At 48.2% G+C, this 24,459-nt stretch overlaps 1 protein-coding gene across 1 annotated transcript in view; it reads right to left on the bottom strand.

Moving 5' to 3' along the window:
* Positions 1 to 427: 427 nt before the first annotated feature.
* Positions 428 to 24,459, bottom strand: part of Ccdc180 (coiled-coil domain containing 180) — a 60,783-nt gene continuing 36,751 nt past the window's right edge. Inside the window, exons 24-37 of the mRNA XM_036178544.1 lie at positions 22,389 to 22,487; positions 20,596 to 20,715; positions 19,272 to 19,444; positions 18,981 to 19,033; positions 18,786 to 18,864; positions 17,770 to 17,847; positions 12,119 to 12,185; positions 10,468 to 10,609; positions 6,835 to 6,995; positions 6,175 to 6,312; positions 5,145 to 5,256; positions 2,549 to 2,654; positions 1,722 to 1,857; positions 428 to 583 (exon numbers count right to left, since the gene is read on the bottom strand). Coding sequence (XP_036034437.1) covers positions 428 to 583; positions 1,722 to 1,857; positions 2,549 to 2,654; positions 5,145 to 5,256; positions 6,175 to 6,312; positions 6,835 to 6,995; positions 10,468 to 10,609; positions 12,119 to 12,185; positions 17,770 to 17,847; positions 18,786 to 18,864; positions 18,981 to 19,033; positions 19,272 to 19,444; positions 20,596 to 20,715; positions 22,389 to 22,487 — 1,620 coding nt within the window. The remainder of the gene's footprint in view (positions 584 to 1,721; positions 1,858 to 2,548; positions 2,655 to 5,144; positions 5,257 to 6,174; positions 6,313 to 6,834; positions 6,996 to 10,467; positions 10,610 to 12,118; positions 12,186 to 17,769; positions 17,848 to 18,785; positions 18,865 to 18,980; positions 19,034 to 19,271; positions 19,445 to 20,595; positions 20,716 to 22,388; positions 22,488 to 24,459) is intronic.

Raw genomic sequence — 24,459 nt, 5'->3', positions numbered from 1 at the left:
GGTGGCGTAAACTGCCCAGTGTGAGTGCTGGGAACCCAACTTGGGTCCTCTGGAAGAGCAGAAGTTGCTCTTAACCACTGAGCCATCTCTCCAGCCCCAGGAATGAGCTTTCTAATGGTAGTGATCCCCACAATGAAGGCCAGGCAGGCCCCTGACACCTCCTGGTCTGGATGCCAGACACTGTCTTATCCAATCTCTATCCAGAGAGTGAAATGAAGTACCAAGCATGCTTCTGGATGCTATTTCCTTTGATGTCTGGTATCTATTGTAAGTGGTTGGGTCCTGGTATCCTCCAACCAACCCTGCTAACCATGTGGACCCCTTCCATATCTGTCTTCTTTACTGAAAGTGTCCTCATCTCTGATAAAACTACAGTGCTTGGGATGTAGAGCTGTAGGCAGATGGGCCGGGGGTAGAAATAAAGGCTTTATTTGGGGTATGGGGAAGGATGGGTCACGTACAGGGACTGGATGGTGTCGAGGGAGCGTTTCCAGCTGTCCTTCCAACGCTGAGCCTCCAGCTCCAGGGTCCCGAAGTAGTTCTGAATTGTCCTCAGTTCTTTGTCAAACAGTACCAAGTATTTCTGAAGGGAAGCAAGGGGAAGGCCTGTGGGGACTCCTGCCCTCGTAGACTTGGGAGCCCTGAGCTCTGGGACCCACAGCAAGCGGCCCCTGGCCCTCAGGAACCAACACTAGTCCTACAAGTCATTTCTCAGGAATTTGCCTCACAAGCTCTCAGGTAGGTGAAGTTATTCTCCAGCCTTACAGATGGGAAGGCTGAGACTTGGAACCCTGAGGCCATCCAGCTCTAGAGAAGCTGAGCAGGGACAAAGACCCATGTGTGTCTGGTTCTGGGACCTGTGCATTCCTGACCACTGTCCTGCATGGAGCTTCCATGGAGGTTCCTGGCTTCTTCAGAAGGCTGAGCCCTAGGTCTCCACCCCTGACTGAATTCAGCAGGTAGAGTCTTTCCCTCTGCCTAGGTCTTGGAGTAGCATCTGGGGACCACATCAACACTGGGCATTTCAGGCTTTCTCCAGGACCAGTGGATATGTGGATAGGACTAGGTTTCTCCATGGGCACTAGGACCAAGGATGTGTATATCTTCAGATATACGTCAGGTGGCATTTGGGTGAAGCCTCATCAGGTCAGCCCCACAGCCTAGCAGTGGGGATCAAACCCTGGCTCTGCTGTTTGGGAATGGTATAGAAAGACAAGTGTTTTCAGGCATCATTGTCCTTGTCAATGAAATGGGGGCAATTCTCCATCCCTCAGCATCGGGAGAGGATTTGGCAAGATGCCTCATGTGGAGAATAGGAAATACAAATTAGCACCCAGAGGCTTCAGATGTTCCTGTTATTGCACCCCAGTATACCCCCACAGCTATGGGCACTGCCATGTCTGTCTGCCTTGTGTCTGACTCTGCTGCCCTTCCACAAAGCCTGTCTCCATGGCCACTAGGTGAGGTATCTCTGAGCTGGGTAGAGCACAGGGTTCACACCTCAGCCACCATGCTAGTCCAATGGATGGACATAGCCCTTAACCTGTGTCCCTGTGCCTATGGAGAGTTGAGACCTGCAACTCTGGGCCACACTGGCACGTGCTGTTTTCTCCATAGGCTAGGTGTTGAGGTACCCAGTGGAGTGAAGCTCTCTCTTGCCCAGGGCAGCCAATCTGAGCTGCCTTGTTCCCCCTGGAATACACTGCCTGACCCTGACTCACCAGGTACACGGCATCTCGGGCTTCTACGGCAGCCAAGTGGCCCAGGGTGGTCTTATGGGTGGTTATTGATTGTGTCTTCCGAGTCAGTATCTTGGTTTGAATGGTGATATCATTGGGCTTGATTCCTGGCCACTTCCTACAGACAAATGTGCTTAGCTTCATCATCGGTCAGCCACCCAGGACACAGCTTGGAGACTCAGCTGTTAGCATGGACTTAGATGGCTTTGTTAAGGGTCCCCTAAGCGTTTCCTGTTGGACTCTTTATGTCGTTCCCTTTTTCCCTGATGACCTAACCGTGTGTGCGCAGTCGTCTGGTCTGCTGCATGAGAAAGAGAATGCCACACCTACATTTCTTCCTTGTTCTCGACCTTGCTTTCCTCATCAGCCTGCTGCCCAGGCAGCAGTCCTGAGCTCCTGGCCTCTGTTTTCCTCTGGGAACGCTGGGAGAATTGCTGCTCACAGACTGGGGGCCAGGTACTTTGACAGCTGTCATTACCCAAGACAGACAGCTGGAGTGGTTCACAGTGCTAGCCGCAGCTTGAGGCTGTACCGTCCCTTGGGACAGGCCTCCTTTTCTTCGCAGGTCGCTATGGTGCTTCTCATGTGAACCAGTAGCCCTGGAATTCTCAGTATGTGCTGGGTGACCTCACCTACATTCTCCTCAAACAGCCCTGGTCATTTCAGAGAAGGAAACCAAAGGCTGGAAATCAGTGACTTTCCAGGGCCATCAGGTCTGTCTGAGTTCAGAGCCCGAGTCCCTCCCCACAGGCCTGCCCTACCTGCAGTCGACACAACCATTCACCCGGCCCTTGTTTCTAGACTCTCACCTGCTCCCACGTTCAATCAGGGGCCTCTCACTCTCTTCCTCCAGAGACAGTCTGGCCAGCTTCCTCCGTATGAGGATTGATACTTTCTGCTTTTGGGCCTCCATCCCTGACAGGAAAGAAGTGTGTTACCTGACTATGACCTCAGGGACAGCTTGAGAACCAAGGATGTGACACTCTGGTCATATTCAGAGGTAGGAGAAGCAGTCAAGGCAGCTCACCCAGATGTCTAGCCTGGGGATCCAACTTTGACAGCCCTTCCTGGTGAGGAGAGCTGGGTTCTGAGTGCAGAGTGAGCACCTATCAAGGCACATGCCTCCTCCCGTCCGCCCATGTGCAGCCTCTGCCCCGACTTCTTCACCAAGCCTGATAGTTCAGTCACCAAACTGAAGCCAAGAAACCAGCTGGCTATGTGTTGTGGAATATTAGTTGAAGATGTGTTACATTCTTTTATGTGGTGGAATAGTTGTTTAATGATGCAAAGATGTGTTGTATTCTTTCATGTTGCATTTGTTTGACTCTGTGAAGCTGTGTTACCGTACCTGTCTAAAACACTTCGTGGTCTAATAAAGAGCTGAACGGCCAATAGCTAGGCAGGAGAGGGATAGGCAGGGCTGGCAGGCAGAGAGAACAAATAGGAAAAAAAAGAGACGAGGGAGAAGAAAAATAAGGAGGAGAGGCAGGCACAGGGGCCAGCCACCCAGCTGCACAACCAGCCACAGTGTAAGAAGGAAAGAAAGGTAGATAGAATAGAGAAAGGGAAAAGCCCAGAGGCAAAATGTAGTTAAAAGTTAGACAGGAAATTTAAGAAAAGCTGGCTAGAAACAAGCCAAGCTAAGGCTGGGCATTCAGAAGTAATAATAAGTCTCCATGTATTATTTGGGAGCTTGGTGGTGGGCCCCAAAAGAATAAAAAGAAAAAAAAAAAAAAAGGAAAAAAACTACAGAAACATGCCTATGATCCCAGGTACCAGGACTGAAGCAGAAGGATCTCGTGTACTAATGGGTACTTCAAGAGTGTCTTGAGACACAGAGAGCTTTCTGGTAGGCTCTTAATGTTCAGCTCTATCTCAGGCACACTTAAGTCCACATTCTTCCTTGTAGGGGAGGGCTGAGTGTCTTTTGCCATCATTGCTTCAGGAACTGCTTCTCTTGGGTAACACCTGTGTTTGGTTTTCAGCTGCTTTCAAGACTGCTCTGTGAGAGTTCTTTGCACCCAGGGATAGCTGGTCTTTCTCTGACTCACAGGTTATGAGGAGGAACACTCTTCTGATTTTGTTGTTGTTGTTTTGTTTTGTTTTTAGATACAGGGTTTCTCTGTATAGCTTTGCGCCTTTCCTGAGACTCACTTGGTAGACCAGGCTGGCCTCGAACTCACAGAGATCCGCCTGCCTCTGCCTCCCGAGTGCTGGGATTACAGGCGTGCGCCACCACCGCCCGACACTCTTCTTATTTGTGGTTTCTTTCCATATTGCACTTTTTCCCCCTATTTTAATCTTGGCCTGGAGAAGTGCCACCACTTCCTTTACAACTTCTGATTCTTATTCTATAGTCAGAAAATACTCTGTGACATAGAGAGAAGAGCAAAACAGCCCAAGAATAATGTCGGAGGACAGATAGAATACCTTCAACAGAGGTGACCACTGTTTGCCCCACTGTACAAAAGCAGCTGCTGTGAGAAAGAGAAGCCAGAGGGAATCCCATTGTGGGAAAAGCCTCAGTGGGGAATCCCAGGCCTGGGCCTCAAATTCCCAAGGTGGTTTCTGCTGCGCGCTGTGAGCATCTGATTGGAACTACCAGCCTGTTGAAACAGTGGACTCCAAGAAATGGGAATTTCCCCAGGAATCTCATGCTGGGGAAGGAAATGGCCTCAGCAAGAGGGTTACTTGTCTCCTGGAAAGAGATTTGGCACAGCTCTATGAACTTGTTTGACCACCTCATAGGATGAGCCTGAAGGTGACAAAACAGGTCAGTGGTGGGTGGGAACATATTTTGACCTGGCTTGCTTAGATGGGCATATACTTGGCCCTCTATGTAAACTCTGGCCTCTCTTCAGGACCCAGAAGATAGATTTGGGCGTGGGGATTGCTAGATCTCTTAGTCCCTCTCCTGAATATGACCACATTGAATAAATTTCCTTTTTCTGCTTTCCACTTAATTTGGCTTATTTAATACGCTTATTAGGATGGAAGGCAAGATTTGATTTGGGACACAGGTTGTGACCCCCAAGTTAGATAACAGAAGCCTCAGCTAAGAGGACATCCTGCTCTGTCCAGGATTATCCATCAGTAGCTCCAGATGGGTGCCTCAAAGGGACTTCCCCAACTGGATGTTTTGAGCACTGTGTGATAATATTTTGCTATCTGTCTATTGATCTATCTGCGACTTGATAATTATTTTTGTTACTTTGGCTTGCTATATACTCAAACTCACTCATTCAAAGTCACAAGTGTGGCTATTGTAGATCATTCTGGGGCCAGAACACCACTCAAGGAGAAAATGTTTTACCCTGACTGAGGGACAGCAGACAAGCCCAACCCCAAACCCCCTACACCTTATGATCCCTTAGGGCCACAGCATGAGGCTGGTGTACCACTTACGTGGAACCTGGATGTCATCAATGGTGACCACTTCATCCAACTGCATCAGGAACTTCTCTGTAAAGGAGGCCAGACTTGCTATGAAGAAGCGGCTGTACCTTTTGGCAAAATCCTGGAAGAAACAGAGGTGAAAATGGACTTCATAAACAAAATCTCCACTACCAGGCCGGCAGAGGGAGGGTAGAGTTGGCTCTGTCAAAGAGTCTCCTGGTAAGGCACCCCTGATACCACGTTAACAACCACATTAGGGTTAACTAGCACCTGGTCCTCAGAGCCCAGAGACCTCTCCCAACATCTGGTCTGGTTTGAAACTAAGAAAGGATTCAGAGGGGCTGGAGAAATATCTCAGTGGGTAAAGTACTTGCCACAAAAGAATGAGGACCCAAGTTCAATCCCCACACTCACAAAAATATCTGGGTGTGAGGGTAGCTGCCACAGTCCTAGCACTGGGGAAAGAGAGAGGGATTCCTGAGGCAGCCAGCCTAGCTGACTGGGTGAGTTGTGGGTTCAGTGAGAGACCTTGTCTCATGAAAAGGGCTGACTGTTCCACTGTTCCTAAGAACAACACCCTACACTGACCTCTGCTTTTCACATGCACGTGCATACGTGTTCACACACACCTCCCCCCAACACACACACACACACAATCCAGAAATGGCCAAGGCACATACACAGACAATTCACCAAACAGAAAAATAAAAGTAGGTATGGATCATGAAGAAAATGGTCATTACTAGGTTTTGGAAATAATTTAGGAGTCAAAGTACAGCCAGGGATGGTGGCCCATGCCTTTAATCCCAACACTTGGGAGACACTTTCTGAGTTTGAGGCCAGCCTGGTTTACATGGCAAATTCTAGGACAGCCAGGACTATATAGAGAGACTCTGTCTCAAACAAACAGATAAAATCAAAGTAATGCAAACATCCCATAATGACCAGTTCATCTACCAAAAAGACCTATCATTTTGTGTTCTCTGGCTCAGGTACCAACTGTCGGATCCTGGAATGGAGGCTGAATGGCAGCGCTCACCTCCATCTTCTCCTGGCTTGCATGGATCACCCGGTCCAGCTCTTCCTGTCTTAGATCCTCCACAATGTGTAGGGACTCCATTTGATGGGCATATATGGGGTGGCCAAGATTTGGATGGAGTTTCTGAGCATTCTCATCCTTCAATCAAACAAGTCAGAAATGAGCAGAGATTTTGAGCCAGACTTTGAAATCAGGACCAATGTCTTCTGTTAGCTAAGGCCATATCCAGACAGATAGGTCCTGTGATCTGAGTGTTGAAAGAGGACTGAGCAGCAGTGAGGAGGACAAGGTGGGAGGGTGGCTGGTACCAACTCTGAGGGTTGGAGAGAAGGTTTAGTTGAACATCTGTTCCAGCCCAATCTGGACCTTTAGTTCAATAAAACCAGCACCAATCATATCCCACAGCACCAAGGAACATTGTGGAACTGTCACTGATCTCAAAGACCAAGGCCCTACCAAAGAGTTCCAACACAGCCTAGAGTTTGGTGAATGCCTTCTGCCAATAAGCATTGGCTCAGTTACTAATTCACCAGTGTCCTCTGTCCCCAGCAATCCCCAACTCTGTTCTCACCCCCCTGCACTCCTGGCCCTGGACTCAGCCTTGCTCATGCCCTGCCTCCGTTCTCCACCCCCCTGCTCTCCTGGCCCTGCCACCTTCACCTTCCTCTTCTCTAGTTGATTCTGCTGCTGCTCAAACTGCTCCCGAATCTCATTCATGGATGTGCAAAACTTGTTCCAATGCTGTTCCTTGAAGTTCTCTGTCACCAGCCAACACACCTGGGGCAGCAGCTCCTCAAACCTCCTCACCTGGGCACGTAATTCTGCAGAAATTGGAGGCAGAATATCAGGAAGTTGGCAAAGGAGATGTAAGTTCCTGAGGCTATGTTTCCGAAAATAAAAAAATAAAATAAAATAAAAAGGGAAAAGATTGGTCTCCAATGTGATAAGAGCAACTCCATCAAAAGGAGACCTGCAGTTGGACCAAGATGGAAAGTGTTGCTTAAGTAAATGCAGAGTGATCCTTCTCTGTGTGCTTAAAATGTGTTGTCTTTCATCAGCTTGGACAAGTTCCCATCTATGACCTCTTTGGGCATTGCCTCGACTTTTCTCTCCCTCTCCTGTACCTCCAAACAGTCAGAGGCTAAGACCCACTCTGTCATTCCTATATCTCTACCTCTCATGTTTTCATCTCCCTGTCCTGCAGGTTATTTCCTCTGAAGCTGCCTTCCAGTTCGCCAATCCCATGTTCAGCTATGTAAAACCTGGCCGCACACCCATGCATCATTTACAATGTCAGCTCTTGATGTTTCCTTTTTAGAAGTTCTATTTCACTCTCTTTGGCATCTAATTGGTTATTTCTATAGTATCTTACTCCTGTGTTTCCAGTTTCCCCTTTTATTTAACTATAAATACATCATCTCTATTTTGTGCCTAGTATTCCCCTCCCTCCCTCCCTCCCTCCTTCCCTCCCTCTTTCCTCCTCTTTCCATTCTTCCCTTTCCACCTCTTTTTTATTCTCCCCTCATTCTTCCCCTACTCTTACCATGTAGCCCAGGCTACCCTTGACTTTGAAACCCTGCCTCAGCCTCCCTCGTGCTGGAATCGAAGATATGGGCCACCACACGCAGCTAGCTGTGTCTGAGGTTCCTTCAGTGTCTGGAATCTTTGCTGCTCTCATTCTGGGCCTCTGCCTCCAAGGGCTTTGCAATCATGGTGAGTGTTTTGGGAACTTTATCTGTGGGAGTTGGAGGGCTGAGGCAAAGGCAGGTTTGAGGTCTGAGGGTGCCTCAGAATTAAGCAAATTCTGGACACTGTCAGAGAATGGTAGCTTGAAGCTGGAGTATCTATCTCAGATCCTTTTGAAGGATTTCCATAAAATAGAATTTGTGTTTCAGTAAGTATGAACTGGGTTGAGAAACGACATCAGGGCTACACTTCTGCTCGGGGTCCCCAGTGGAGCCTTTTATATCTTGTTTGCATCATCCATTACCAAGGTCTCTGCTGAGGTGTTTGATTCTAGTAGATGGGGGGCGGGACTTTGTGCCTCATTGGCCTGAGTCCAGGAGTTCGACTCTCGATTGCCCTGCTCTGCAGGCAGAGTCTTGTGGTCCTAGCTTTACACAGATCATCCCACCTTGGGTGGTCTGCTGTGGATATTGCTCTGTATGCTGTGAATGTGTTGCTCTGATTGGTTGAGAAATAAAAAGCTGATTGGCCAGTAGCCAGGCAGGAAGTACAGGCAGGATAAACAGACAAGGAGAATTCTGGGAAGAGGAAGTCTGAATCAGGAGTCGCCAACCAGACAAATAGGAGGCAAGATGTGAAGGCAGAACTGAGAAAGGGTACCAAGCCACATGGCTAAATTTAAGTGTAAAAGCTAGTCAATAGTTAGCCTGAGCTAATGGCCGAGTAGTTTCAATTAATATAAGCCTCTATGTGTTTACTTGTGTCCAATCGGCCCTAGGGCTGCGGACTGGCAGGTGAGAGAGAGTTGCCCTGACCATGGACCCGGGCGGGACTGGAGAAAACTCCAGCTTCAGTGGTCTTGGCATATGTCTCCTATTCTTAGTGCCCTGACTGAAAGAGGAGGCTCCAGGTCCCATGGATTTAGGGCAGAAGCCAGGGTCTCTGGTCCATTTATTAGTTCTCACTTAATTTTTGGTTTTTGTGTGTCTCATACTTTATGAGCACTTTAAAAGATTTTATGCCCCAAATACTGTTTCCAGCACTTTATATGTCCTCAGTAGGAGACGGAGGGTGCTGGGCTGCTATGCCAAAGGGAACAGAAGTCTCCACCAATGGATTATGTAGTAGAACATTTTAAGGTGTGTTACTTTTGTTTATGTTGCATTTGTTGAACTCTGTGAAGCTGTGGTACTGTGCCTGTCTGAAACACCTGATGGTCTAATAAAGAACTGGCCAATAACAAGGCAGGAGAAAGGATAAGCAGGGCTGACAGGCAAAAAGAATATACAGAGGGAAAAATCTGGAAAGAGAGGTCGAAGATCTAGGAGCCAGAGAAGGAGGACTCCAGGGGCCAGCCACCCAGGTACACAGCAAGCCACGGAGTAAGATTTTCAGAAGTTAGAGAAAGGGAAAAACCTAGAGGCAAATGGTAGAAGGGATAATTTAAGATAAGGAAAGCTGGCTAGAAACTAAGTCAAGCTAAGGCTGGGCGTTTATAAGTAAGAATAAGCCTCCATGTGTGATTTATTTGGGAGCTGGGTGGCAGGCCCCCCAAAAAGAGCCAAAAGACCAACCAACAACAGGATTAGGCATCTACAAGAGAGGAACACTGTCTACAGTACTTCCCAAGACCACCTGATCACAGGGCCTTTGCTTTGAGGACAAAGAGAATGGGATCCCTCTGAGTTCACTGGGAAACACTGTCTATTGGATTTTTCTCATTCTACAATCACATAACCACAGGGTTATGGCCAGTCATTCCCTGTGAGGGATTAATCCAAAAAAGAAGCCTTCATGGCAACTTTGTTACTTCCTCCACCTTACAGGTAAGAAATGGAGGATCAGAGAGGTAGAATTACTTTGCCAAAGTCACACAGCTGGGAGGTTACAGAGCGTGGTATTGACCCGAGGTCTAGCTACCTCCTAATTCCCACACACACACCTCCCCTGCTAACTCTGAAATCACACAGCAGAGCCCAATAAAGTGTGATAGATCTGCACAGAGGAATATTATTCTGTGTTTTTTTTTAAGTACTATACACTATAACATGCATAACCTCAAAAATATTCCCTAAAACAAAAGAAGACAGTCTCAAGGGGCCATGTGACTCCATCCCATGAAAAGACAGAAAAATTACAGATGGACGTGGATATTGTTTGCTTGAGTCTGGGAGGGGATAGGTTGATGAGGGGTAACATCGGCAGTGGTGGCAGTTAGACAACTCTGGAAATGAATTAAAAGCCACTGAATGACTGGTCACAGCCCGTGATTGTAGAATGAGTGGAAGCCAAGCATTAGACAGTGTTTCCCAGCTATGGTTGTCCTCAAAGCAAAGGCCCTGCGGTCAGGTTGGCTTGGGGAGGTCATCTGGGCTGTGAATGGGATGACAAGCTCTGAGACACAAAGTGGAAAACCAACTACATTTCTGAAAAAACAATGAACCTTTAAAAATTTTTGACCCAATTAAATTTAATAGTGCTTTCTCTTAACCCCAAGAGGTTGGCTTTTCACAGGGCTATTCCTCTATCTCCTCAGTGAGTCAAAGGGGGGGCCACCCCTGGCCATACCTGTTCCTGTGTTCCTTCTGTGGGCTGAAAGGCACTTACCCAGAAGACAGGAGTTGTGGTACTCATCCACCTGATTCTGATATTCCAGGATCTTCTTGACGATGTGCTCAGCACACTGGTCAAAGTTTTCATACATGCATTCAGGCCTGGTGACTGGACGTTTCTCTTTGCGGTAAAAATCCTGCCAGAGAGAGGTGATCACACGTGGCCCCGCCAGCCCATCTTGGACTTTTACACCTCTGCACCTTTGCATGTACTCCCCCCCTCTGCCCTGTCACCCTCTCCCCACCCCAAGCCCACCAAGCATGGCTACAAACAGACCATGTTTGCTATTTGAATGCCTGCATGGAAAACTCCTATTTAGTCCTAGAGACCCAGGTCCATGGCTTCTCAACCTGGAACAGGGCTGGGTGTTTACTAGAAAGCATCAGGATGTGGACCACAAAGGCAGACAAGCTGGAGTCCTGCTTGGCAGAACCCAGCCTGCTGAAGGCAGGCAGGGGACCTGGGTATGTTCTGGGACATGCCAGAGCAGCACAGCATGTAGGCTGTGCCCAAGCCCCACAAGGCCCTCTGTGTCCCACTACTGGGAGTCATGTGTCCTAGTTTTGGATCAGAATATGAATGTTTGCCCAATGGGTCTCCATGAGGCAAAGCTGTGGAGACAGTCTCACTCGGCAAGGACCAGCGGACTTGGAGAGAGCACAGAATACTGCTGGGACCGCACAGCTGAGAGGTCACTTCTCTCTCATAATATTGATGATTCTCTTGGTGGTTTTTAGGGTCACTTTGTCAGTCACTCATGGGACAGAGGTGATCATTCATAGAAACACCATTTTTTTCTCAATTGTTTTCCCCTAAAATTCTTTGGGAACTGATACTTCTCGTGTTTCCTATCTGGAAATACTAGCTGTCACTGGGAACTGTTCTGATTCAGTGCTGACAGCTGAAGAAGTACAAGCTAACTGTATACAGACAGCTTATGGCAGATCACCCCTATTTCTTAAGTACGCTTTGTTAAGTTTTGAATGATATTGTTCTTGAGAGTATGTGCCTATGTTTATCACCTTTTGGCCTTGTAAAGACAGGATGTACCTGGCTCAATATTTGACCAAACTAGCCAAATGATAAGTGTTGTTTTGGGTTTAAAAGATGTTTTGATGTAAAACATGTTTGCTTTTGCCAGAGGTTGACAGTGTAGGGTGAGAAAAACATGTTTGTTGGTATGGAAAAACAAGCTTGTTTTTGAAGTGTAAAGGCTGCTCCAGCTACTCAGGGCCAGCCACTGTGTGAAACTCATCTGGCGGTCGGACACTACTCCAATTCTTCCCACCCATGCCTCTCCCCTGTCTCAGGACTTGAACCTTGGCTGTTGCCGGGTCATGGCATCCCAGTCTGGGTTGCTGGGGCCCTGAGGGACAGAGATTGGGTGTGTTCCTCTTGGAGCACTCATCAACTGACACCCAGACTGTGTCCAAGCAGTGTTTGCTGACTGGTTAGATAAATGAATGAATAAATACACGCTAGATGGTTTAGTTTCTGGGAGGAAACCTTAGAAAGAAACAAATGGACAACAGACTCAGGGTCCTGAGGTGGTGGGATCTAGGGTGCCCTGCTAAGCAGACTGCATGAGGCAGAGGGCCTGCAGGAGGCTTCCAGGACAGGCAGAGGACCTGCAGGCAGCTCTCACCTCCACCACAAACAGCAGGTGCTCGTTGCTCTCCCAGAGGAGAGTCTGGATGATGTTTTTGAAGTCCCTGCAACCCAAACAAAGCAGGTCTGTGAGTTGCATCTTCCGGACCGCCAACACAGACCGAACCAAGCAACTGAGTGTTCTGAGTATTCTTCTCCAACCCTGTCACTCCTAGGAATTACCCATTACTGCTAGGACCTTGGCCTTTGAACATCCCAATTAAAAATAAATAAATAAAAAGCTGAAAAACTTCTTGGTCTTATTTGTCATTTGTTCCTTTTCTTCTGATCCTAGCTCTGTGCCAGTTCTCAATTGCCTGATTCTGATACTCTCTGCTCCTCTGGAGCGCCCTAATTGATTGGTTTGACTGGCTAATTAATCTCTGTCTCTCCCAGTAGACTGTAAGTCTACCAAGTATTTAAAATACTGATTGGGAGATTATTAGATGGATGTATCTCTGGTACCTGAATTTCCTGCATGAGCTCAGAATGAACAGATGGTCACAGTCCACAAAAATGAAGCTTAAGTTTAACTAATCAGAAATAGCTCGTGGGCCTCTAACTAGGAACTTTGCATAATAACTAATCAAATCTTTTCTTCTTACTTCTGTGAACATGAACACATTTTCCCCTTGGTGCCTCCTCCACGGAGCTCTCGACCACACACAGTCCATGGTCCCCATTTATGAATGCCTATATGCACAAGTCCACTCGGTGGTTGCATTTTAATGTGCTAGAGTTCTAACTCTGAGGACCATGGAGTGGAAAAGTTTCTCAGGGGGCACTGGTGGTCTCTGCCCCGGTTGGCCCCCTGCACTCTTTGAAAAAGGAAGGCGCTGGTCATGATAGCCCGGACCTATAATTCCAGCAGGAGGTCAAGGCAGGGTAATGAAGAGTTCAAGGTCATCCTTTTCTACCTTTGAGCTCCAGGTCAGCCTGAACTACTGGAATCTTATCTAAAACAATAACAATAAAAATGAAATGAATAACAAGCCAAAGCTTTGAGATGGCTCAAATTTGATTGCCAAGCAAGCCTGAGACCTGAGTTTGATCCCAAGATCCATGTTAAAAAAAAAAAAAAGCAAGCCAGATGAAGTGTGTCTGTAATCCCAACACTCCTGTGATGAGAAGAGAGGCAGAGACTGGAGAATCGCCCTGAAATCAGCACGTGACACAGCAGAAACAAGAAGAGAGACCTTGACTAACAGGACAGGAGAGAATCAGCTCCTGAAAATTGTCCTCTGACTACACATACATACACACACTCACATTCACATTTACTCTCTCTAATAATAATAATAATAATAATAATAATAATAATAATAATAATAATAATAGTAAATTAGCCGGGTGGTGGTGGCACACACCTGTAATCCCAGCACTCAGGAGGCAGAGGCAGGCAGATCTCTTATGAGTTCGAGGCCAGCCTGGGCTACCAAGTGAGTTCCAGGAAAGGCGCAAAGCTACACCGAGAAACCCTGTCTCAGGAAAAAAAAATAATAATAAATTAAAAAAAATTAAATAGTAAGCCAATGAGTAAGGCCTCCTGTGAGAGGCACTGTACTGCGGTTTTTGTGTCAATCTGACACAAGCTAAAGTCATCTGAGAGGAGACAGCCTCACCTGAGCAAATGCTTCTATATGACCAAGCTGCAGGCAAGCCTGTAAAGTATTTTCCTAATTAGTGATTGATAGAGGAGGGCCTAGCCCATTGTGGATGGGGCCATCCTTGGGCTGGTGGTCCCGGGTTCTAGAAGAAAGCAGGCTGGGCAAGCCATGAGGAGCAAGCTAGTAAGCAGCACCCCTCCATGGCCTCTGCATCAGCTCTTGCCTCCAGCTCCTGCCCTGCTTGTGTTCCTGCCCTCACTGCTTTTGAGGATGAGCTGTTCTATGAAGCTGTGAGTGAATAAACCCTTTCCTCCCCAAGTTGGCTTTGCTCATGGTGTTTCATCTCAGCAAGCATAACCCTGACTAAGACAGGCACCTCCTCCACTCACTCTAAATAGCCATTAGGGCATGGCTCACACACCAGAGACTTAAAAGCCAATTTCTGTTGACTGGTGGATATTCATGCCCCATAAGCTCAACTGATTTAAAAGCAAAAGTGAGATGGAGAACCAGTGTCTTCAGGTTGCATGGAGTCGTGGGACACTGATATTTCACAATGACTCTGAAGAGTCACCAAGACTGCTGCCCATATGTACTACTCGCCAGATTCTAACAGCTATGTACATTGGTCAATGGTCTATCATTTCAAAACTTAGTCATTGCACTTTTAAGAGATGCAATTATATCAAGCTGAGGAGAAATTAACACCAACATTTTAGTGCATTCCCTCCAGCTAATTTTACTTAAAATCAGACACAATTAGCTTCCATTTACATATCCTCTGTCCATTTATCAAATTCTTAGTGCCCCTGTATTGGGATATGGTCTTCAATGGTTGTGGAGCATCATTAAATATAGATGTACCACAGTTTGCAATTCTTTGATTTCTGGAATTTCAGAGTTTTTTCTCCACTTTCAATTGGCATGAAAAGCATTGCATGGGTGAGCAGGAGATACAGCTGAAGGGCAGAGAGCTTGCTTCGCATGCATGAAACCCTAGGTTCATCGAATTTCTGAAAAATCAGCAACAAGGTATTGCATGGGGTGTTTTGTTTGTTTTTTGTTTTTTTTTTTGTTGTTTTGTTTTGTTTTTTCTTTTTTGCACAGTAGGCAATGTGTTTTGCCAGTCCAACGGAATCTTAGCCTTAGGTGACTTCCTTGAGAGTGACAGGAAGGTCCACCAATCAAGTTCACATATTTCTCAAAGGCTGAGAAACAGTCTAGTTCCCAGGGGAGTTCCGTCAGATTATAGGTAGAGGGAACTCTAACAGAACCCCAAACAACAGAACAATTGACGAGGTAACCTTGAATTACTTACAGAGAGATGACCCCACTCATCCTGGCCACCAGACACACTGGTCCCAGGTTCTTGGATGAACCCTAAAGATAGCGGCAACTAGGTCCCACTCTGCCAGGAGCTGGCTCTGGAGCCCCCTCTAGCATCACGTGACCTTGGACCTGATGGTATGTGTCATAATTCCCCACTCTCTAGATCATGTCCATCCACCACCGCTTTGTCCTAAATGGTTGCATGACAGTGATGGAGTCTGGCCTGAGGCTGTGAACCATCTCTCCATCTGGATGAGGGTGTGGCTTTTCACCTTAGTGCTGTGAAAGTACTTGTCCTTGTGGCTACACTATCTTCCAGGCCTTCCTCCACTTAGAACACCAGTGGGCATTTTCTTGCTGACAGCGTGCATTTCTGTCTCCTGTAGGGCTCCTACTTGCTTCAGAACAGAGCAGTTCCAAGCAGCTGGTTACACAGCGCAAGCTGCATGGAATGACTCTGGGGAGTTTTGTCCTTTGCGAGGAGGTTCAGCATCTAGGGAGAAAAGCATGAAGGCTTGCAGATGGTTGCTTTGATGGCTCCCATTAGCCTCCGCTGACGGCTTTTGCAATTTCTAGAAGGATGATTGTTGGTGACCTCTGCCCTCAGTGCAGGGCACCTGCTTTCGCTCTCTAAGCTGGCGGCTCCCTTGCAGGCCTGGGTTAGTTGGTGAGTGAGTCACAGGTGAAGTACAGAATGGGCTTGTCCCCTGCTCATTTCTTGGTGTCCCAGTGAGGCTGAGCATTTCCCTTGGGTGTTTATTTCTAACAGTTTCTTCTTTGGTGTGATTTTTTTTTTTTTAAATTCAAGGGCAATTTTATTAGAGCTTAAGAGAAAAACATAGTTTAAAAAAAAAAAAAAACAACCCTGGCAGCCACCAGGAGATGGAGAAAACACATGTCCTTAAGTCAGGCATAGCATAGAAATAGCTGGCTGGAGCTGAAGAGATGGACTAGCCTTTAAGAGCACTTGCTCTTCCAGAGGATCTGAGTTTGAGTCCCAGCCCCCACAGGGCAGGCAGCTCACAACCACCTGTAACTCCAGTTGCAAGGGATCTGATGTCCTCTTCTGGCCTTGACAGGCACCTGCATATACATAACCCAGGCAAACACACACATAAAATCAAGTTCATGTGTTGTGTGGTAGTTTGAGTGTATCTGGCCCCCATGAGCTCATAGGGAGTGGCACTATTAAGAGGTGTGGTCTTGTTGGAGGAGGCTGGATAACACAAGCCTTTAATCTAGACCTTGAAGATGGAGGGCACACTTTTAATCTGGGCCATACCTTCTGCTGGAGGTGTGTCACCTTGCCCCCTCCTCCCCAACCCCCCCACCGCACGCTTTGAAGTCTTTTTCTCAAGCTTCACTTAGTGTGACGGTTCAGTTGATTTCTTCCTGCCTGCAAGATCAGGACTCTCAGCTCCAACACTGCATCTGCCTGCACACTGCTATGCTCTCCTTCATGATGATAGGACTGAACCTCTGACACTGTAAGTGAGCCACCCTCAAATGTTTCCTTTAAAAGAGTTGCCACGGTATTGGTGTCTCTTCACAGCAATAGTAAACCCTAAGGACATGCTGGAAAATCAGGGTGTGCGTTAGTTAACATAGGCATGAGGTTCTGATGAAAAGATACATTTGGAGACAGGGTCTTGCTATACAGCCCAGGCTGGCTAAACTTGTGATCCTCACACATTAGCCCCTGGGTTCTAGGATTACAGGCCAGAACCACCGTGCCTGGCTCCATGCTGGTAGTTCCTCCCTGAACTTCCCAGCCTTCCCAACTGTAAGAAATAAATCTCCGACGTTTACATGTTCTGCAGCCTTAGACATTCTGTATAGTAGCAGAGTGAGATTAAGACAGGACTCTGGGGCATTGTGCTGTCACTGAGAAAGTCAACTGCTGCAAGTCCATTTGTTGATACTCTCCAGCTGACAAAATCACAAGGAAAAACCAAGCAAATTCCTGATTGCTCAGGGTCGGAATGGTGGAAGGAATCGTAAGAGGCGGGTGTTTGGAAGGTGGGAGAGTTCTGTATCTTGACTATTGTGGGAGTTCACCTCTTCATGGAATTAACAGGACACAGAACTGGAGGGAACAGAGTCAGGGTGGCTGTGGCACAGGATGTCACATGCATAGGGGGAGGGCACATCAAGCTGCCAACCTGAGGTCTCTTCTGAGTCACCTGGTGGGTTAGACAGCCTTCCTCACATAGTTCCCCAGCTCCAGAGGTAAGGTCCCCGTGGGGGTCAAAGTCTGCCAAGAAGGGTAGGCGTCCCTCAGTGAGAGAGTGGGGTGCCACGCTGGAGCTTGGTGTTCTCCACGGGCTGCTGATGTCTTCAACTTGAGATTCCCATGATTTGCTCAAAAGGAAGCTAGATTAAGTAAACTGACTTTTGCTTTAATCACTAAAGTGCTGATAAAGGAAAAGAGGAATGCAGCAGGGGTGGAAAACTGTAAGGACAGAGACACAAACAAACAAACAAACAAAGAACACAAGCGAAGCCCTCAAACTTCGAGAGTGCCTTGGCAACATGAAATGCTGAGCCTGGAAAATGGGAGCTTTTTGGTGAAAAATGTCTCTCAACAAACACAAGACAAGCTGACCTTGATGTGTAAGTTTACCCTCCCTACACCTCCACTGCCCTTATAGAGAAAAAGAGTTCTCACAGAGGGAAATGATTCCACAAGGGGGAAACAGGTGCCACTACTTACTCAGCCTGAGGAGGGGGCCTTTCCCCAAGCACCTGGTACTTCTTGTCGACTCTGATGATCTTGGTATGTCGTGTCATGCTGTGAGACAGAAGATGGTCAATACTTTGTAGTGGGGGGGGGGGGGGGGGGGGCAGGGCAATTCTGTACCCATTGGACCCTGTCTGGGATGCCTGAGAGCCTGCGGTGCCTATGGGGCAGAATGACTGGATTTTAGAACAGCTCTACAGGATGCTTCTCCACTTTCCAACTTCTTTTTTTCTCTGAAAAAACCCTAACTTTGGGTTTACTGCTGAGTCGTAGCCAAGGCCAGGTAGACTGCAAGTGGAGGGATGGTCAGGTCCAGAAGTTTGCATCCTCTCTTTCCCGTGAAGACTCAAGGAAAACCATCAGGGTCATTAGATAATCATACCACACTTCTAGTTAGATGTGAATTCATTTACACAAGGAATAACACACACACACACACACACACACACACACACACACACACACACACACACACGCACACTATCCAGGGCTTAGCAAAGAGCCAAAGTTGGCTCAGCCATTGACTTCTGTCATTTGCTTTCCCTAAAATAAGTGAGATAGAGCTAGTGGCCAGAGGCTCATGCGTGATGGATGACCTCTCCAGAGTTCAGTAGGTGACCATGGACTTAGATACCATGTCCTGGTCCTCCTGTAACCTACCTGCTCCTGTGCTCAGTCTGTCCCCCTTTCTAATGCTGTCCAGCTTGTGGGGAGATTGCAGGACTGCCATCCAATGATAGCTACCCAGACACTTCTCTGGGTACAAACATGTGGGAGCAGTGATCCACCCCTAAGGAGGAGCTCAGCCCTGAATAAAGCCCATGTTACAGCGCCCCTCCACCTCCTTCCCACACAGCTCCTGAGCATGAGTACAAGCGAGACCACAGATCAGAGTCTGAACAAAAGACAGGCTGTCTGGCCTCTGTCTGGGGACCAGCGGGCCCAGGGCATCTGGGAAGGGAAAGTTTGGGATGGCCTTGCATCCTTACCTCCCTGCTGAGGTGGCACTGGAGCTGGCCAAGGCCTTCTTCACGGATTTTTCTCCCCGGTACCGATGTTTCTTCAAGGCTTTGGGTGACAAGTGTCCAGGCCAAGATCAGAGAAGAAGAGGTGACCGTAGGCTGCAGCTGCCACCAACCTCCCTGCCACTACCTTCCCTGAGACCCACAGACCTGGGATTCTACCTGTGTGGGAGCGGTCCTTGTCACATGGGCATGCTGATTTTGTCTGAGGAATTCTGAAACCGAAGAGAAGGAAGTGAACTTTGCCATGGTGACCATTACAACAGCCCAGGCCAAGCCCTGGGTAGCAAACTGTTGGTCCTCCATACCACTTGCATACTCTCACCATGAGCTCAGGAATTTGAGTGAGTAACTGAGGTGTGAGAGGAGAGGCCCCTGGCCTGAGGTCCTGGAGCAGCACTCCTGTGGTACTGCAGTGAGTAGGGCCCCAGAGCCACAGTGGTAGGTACTCACTGAAGGATCTTCTTGACCACATCCACGGCAGGGTCTTCAATCATGGGCCTCCCCATGCGGGTTGGTTGGGCAAAGGACTCAGGGGTAACGAGGCCCACCTTGGCTTCCTCCTCGAGGGCCTCTGAAGACACATGGATGTCACTCTCCATTTCCATATCTGTCAGGATGGTGTCCTGCAGTCCAGAGAGAAATTCTAAGTAGAGGGACCACGTTTTCAGGAGGCAGCAGATACTGTCCGCTGCCATCTTGTCTGAGTAATGGCTGGAGGTAAGCTGCCTGGCTGCTCTGGACCAGGATTGTCCAACTGATGCCTCGACCACATGAATGAAGGCAAGACCAAGAGTGGCCAACTGCCCATGAGAAAGGGCAGTAAAGATGTCCACAAAGAGTAAGTCTGGCTGTTCCATCATTTATTCTGAGTCTCCTCTCCTGTCAGGCCTTTGAAAGGGCACAGGCTGGAACCCTGGAGCCTCTGTATTGCCATGAGCAGTGTAGGAAATACCTGTGGGGGGAGGGGGTTACCTGGCTGCATGGTAAGGAAAGCCTCCCCCTGGAAGAGTATAGCCGAAACCTGGCAGGGAGAGCCGAGGCAGCTGCAGCCTACTCATGCAGCAATTGGCTCGAGTTCCCTGGGAGTGGCTGAGAACCTCATGGCAAAGCCTGATGTGGGGATGGGGGCAGGTCATGCAGGCTCTGCCCATGCCAGTGCTCAATCTCTGGCAGATAGCTCCTTAACCAGAGACCTTACCTCATGGTCGGTGGACTCATGGGGAAGTGGGAGATACTCCAGGGCCAGGAGGCCCACCTAGACCAGAAGGCAAGAGATGCCTTTGCCTGGGAGAAAGGGATGAGGGGTACCGATGACAGACCTTGGAGGCTCCTGTGTGACTGCTTCAAGGGTTTAGATTCGACATTGAAGGCAGGAGAATGATGGAGTTATTTGGGCCTTTGCTGCTGGACAGGAACTGGGTATCAAGTCGGGAGAGGGCATAGTAGCTAGAGGAAGAGACATTGGGAAGAGACAACTCTCGTTGGAGGTTGAGGATGTGACTGCTCATGGCGTATGGGAAAGCAGAGGCTGAGGTGGATGGCTTTGACTGAGGCCACATGCACGGGCTAACTTGAGAGCCTTGGTAGAGAGGAGTGGTGCCAAAGTCAGCTGAGCTCTGACTCCACAGTGTGCCATCCTTCCAGAACATCCCAGCAGGCCTGATGAATCCCGGGCATCCCCTCTCCTCTCATGCTGCACTAGATCTTGTGCGGTCTCCTGGGAGCCCAGACTACAGCTTGTCTACCCTTTCCCCGTTCTCTCCATCTTCCTTACCGTAAAGACCTCCTGAGTAATGCACACCACATCCAGGCTGCAGTTGAGGTACTTAATCCTCTGGCTCAGTTTTTCTTTCCAGGATCGGACAAAGACAAGAAGGTCATCTGTGGTCACCATCTAATGAGAACACAGAAGGAGAGAGCCCCAGAAAACAGACGGGGTCACCAGAAGTCCAGGGACAGGGGCTTATCTGGGGAAGGTCAACATTTGGTTCTTCCAAGTCCCCTCTCTTATAGGAAATGGTCCTGGGGGAGTGGAGGTTGGGGGGAGTGACTGGCTCTCTTGGGCAGCTGTCCTAAAGTGTCCTTCACAGATCCTTCACTGATGGGGAAGTTCTGTTCCTGGTCTTGTAGCTATAGGCAAGTGATTCAAAACTGCTTAACTTAGTTTCCTCATCTGTAAGATGGGGATATGGACCGCCCCCCCCAGTGTGTCCTCTAGCTCTAAAATTATGTTTAAAGGACACATTGGTCCAGTTGGCAAGGGCGTGGAGAGTTGGGCAGGAGGGCTGACTGTTCATCTCTAGGCATCCCCTTAGCAGCACCCTACAGTTTCAGGCATGCACCCTCAACCATCTTTATCCTCACTATGCATCCAAGACTTTACCATTGTTTCCTAATCATTGCTCTGCAGACTACAAACCAAGCTCCTCCATCCACACAGGAATGGGTCACCCAGCTCACACTCTCCCCACCTAGTCGGGAGGCAGGGGAAGTCTCCTGACATCCACCCAGCATGAAAGGACTGGTGGAGCTTTGGGGGAAGAAATGCATCTAGAAATGTTGCTATTCTGGACAGTCAAGACTTGCCTAAAGGACCTATCGGAGGTCCTAACAGGAAAAATAGTTTGTCCCTTGATACCGGCAAAGGGAGACCAGGGAAGTGATGGATAAGATGTAGGAACCACCTTCCATCTACACATCATCTCTTCAGAGTGATTAACTCAATGGATGTGTAGGAAACTATATGAAGGCAAACTATATGAAGTCTCCAGAGGGACATTCACTCTGCACATGATCCCCTGTGGGAACTTTTCTCAAGAATCATGTGCCATACCATACAAACATTTGCAATGAATATAGAAAAATAAATGTCCTCTTGGGGCTCACATCAATGGAGACACAGCCGGGAGCTGACAGGAGAGAAATGGAGCAGGGGTCCTTCTTTTTTCTTCTCTGCTCTTGCAGGCCAGGCACCCAGCTCTGGGGGCATCTGAGTGAGCTGCCCATAGATACCTTATGAGACCAGGGCACATGTGGATTGGGGCAGAGACAGGCACTCATGGCCAAAAACACAAATGTGCACACACCCAGAGACCTGCTCTGCTGACTGGGGGAACCAGAGACACTCATAAACATGGTCCTGCTGAACTCCACTACAATTCCAACTTTTCACAGATTAGACAATGAAACATCAGTTTATGTGCTGTGATAAACAGGAGTTCAGAGAGCCTGCTCCTCTCATTCACTGGGGCTGAGCTCTCAGTGCAGAGAGAGAGGCCTGATGGCATTGCAGAGGGAAGTGGAGTCCCCAAATCCAGTCTCAGGCCCCCACCCTCACTAACCTCTCTGCATGCTGCTCGTCTGAGGCTGGCAGTGGGGAGTGGGTGGGGGTGGGGGAGTGTTTTTTTTTTTTTTTCTTTCTGCCTTCCTCTGAGTAACACAAAAGTTAGCCAGTGAGGCTCAGAGACACCCCACCCTCTCTGCACTGGAGAAATCTGGTACCCAGATGCAAGCCTACACCAACTTGGCCGTTCTTGACTGGACACATTCAGAGTCTGATCTACTTACGCCCTTATCTCCTCGGTACTCTCGACACGTTTGTATCTTGCACTGAAGCTGTTCCAGAGAAGAATTTAATCCTTCTGCTTGCAAATTGGACTTGGCCACCTAGAAAAGCAGTTTTGAGATTCTCTTTTTAGAGTATCTTCAAGATAGACAAGAAAGTGATGAAACACTGAAAAACATGGGGAGAGTATATAGCCATTGATATGCTATCAGAAAGTAGATCAATACAAGTTCAAAGGTTTGTTTCTCTATCCAATAGGTGTGGTGTAAATGAAACTGGTGCCATAGACTGTGATTAAGTATGTAAGACCCTCCAGAAGGCATACAGAGCTTTGGAACACCCACACTCTGTCACAACATTCCAGCTAACAGACACCTGAGCACATAGGCAGTGTCCTGGGCAAGGATGCTTCTCACAGTCCTGGACAAAGCAAAACACACACACACACACACACACACACACACACACACACACACACACACACACCCTGATAGCCCAGCCATGACAGGGAGGCTATTCAAAGGGTATTTATGAAGAATCTTTAAAGCATATGCAGGGGCCAGGAGAAATGGCTCAGTGGGTAAGAGGGCTTGCTCTGCTGTCTAAAGGAAGTGAGTTCAAATCCTCTGGACGCACACAGAAAACTGAGCACAGCCATTGGTGCTTGCAGCCTCAGAATGGGGAGCTGGCTCCAGAGAGTTCTCTGGCCAACCAGAGAACTGGCAAAGCAGTGAGCTTGCCCAGTGTTGGCCACCATCTCAAGGCTATGGTAAGTAGGAAAATTACAGAAAGGTGCCAACACCCACCTTGGCCTCTGTGCATGTATGCACACACACTCACATATGTGTATCACATGTACACTAACACACAAAATAAAGAATACACTGCTTATAAAGTCACATAAACCATATGCCAGATTGAATAGATCCTCATCTTCTCACATAATCATAAGTCAGCATCTTAAACAGAACTTGTGACTATGGAGCCTGGGAAGATGGCAAGGGTAATAAAGTACTAGCTAAGGTGTATGACTATTTCTGAGTTGCTTGTTCCCAGTTCACAGATGGGTAAAGAAGTTCCCTCGAGTGACAGGGGCAGGTGACTGTGACTGAGTCACAGAGCTTGGGATCTCAGCAAACACTTCTTTTCCTAGAATCTCTCCCAGTCTCAGGAGACAGACAGGTCCTCCTCAGTTTGCCTGGCCCCACTCTAGAAAGTCCTCAGACACTGTTCCTTGAATGTGTGCTGGCCTAGAGATGCAGGAGCTAGCTCTCTGCGTAGTAAGGGAGAGGAACCCATGACAGAAGCCGCAAGTCGCTCACAGAGGCTGCAGTGAGAACAGAAGCTGGCGTTCCAAGGCAGAGGAAGCGCTTCAATGGTCGAGTCTACAGCCCTGAGGAGGACAAATTAGAAGGCTTATGGTTGTGTATAAGACAACCAAGAGGGGTGGACAAGAAGAGGAGTGGGTTCTGGGTCACTGAATGCCGCCTGGCTGGCCCTGTGATGTCCTTAGGGAACAGAGAAGTCACTACTGTCCTTCAAACATCCCTGCTTCACATAGCTAGTTACATCAGACTAAAGCATAAGTAAGCCTGGCTTCTTTTTTTTTTTTTTTTTTTCCAGAGCTGAGGACCGAACCCAGGGCCTTGCACTTGCTAGGCAAGTGTTCTACCACTGAGCTAAATCCCCAACCCCTTATAAGTAAGCCTGGCTTCTAAGAAGCAGCCTGCAGTACAAGATCCCTCACACACCCTCGAGACAGGGAGCCCCATGTGAGATAACTAAGGAAGACACAGCTACATCTTGGTGGCATGGTCGAGTTAGCTCTGCCATGACAGAGCTACACTCTGATCATGTCAGTGTGAGAACAGAGATCAGTATAATAAACAACGGGACACCTTCAAGGTCAGGTAGCAACACCAGTTAAGGACCAGCAGCTAGCTGACAACTAACAAAGCCAGAGTCAGAGACGGACAGAGGAGGGCTTCAGTCGCCCCTAACTCAGTGTGCAGCCCAAGAGCAGCACACTCAGGAGACGTGGGTTCTGGGACTGACCTCAGGGCCTGCTGTGGG

This window comes from Onychomys torridus, chromosome 2 (assembly GCF_903995425.1).
Source record: "Onychomys torridus chromosome 2, mOncTor1.1, whole genome shotgun sequence".
In the NCBI taxonomy this organism is placed as follows: Eukaryota; Metazoa; Chordata; class Mammalia; order Rodentia; family Cricetidae; genus Onychomys; species Onychomys torridus.
The sequence above is the reverse complement of the archived record's forward strand: the minus strand, read 5'-3'. Positions and strand labels throughout refer to the sequence as shown.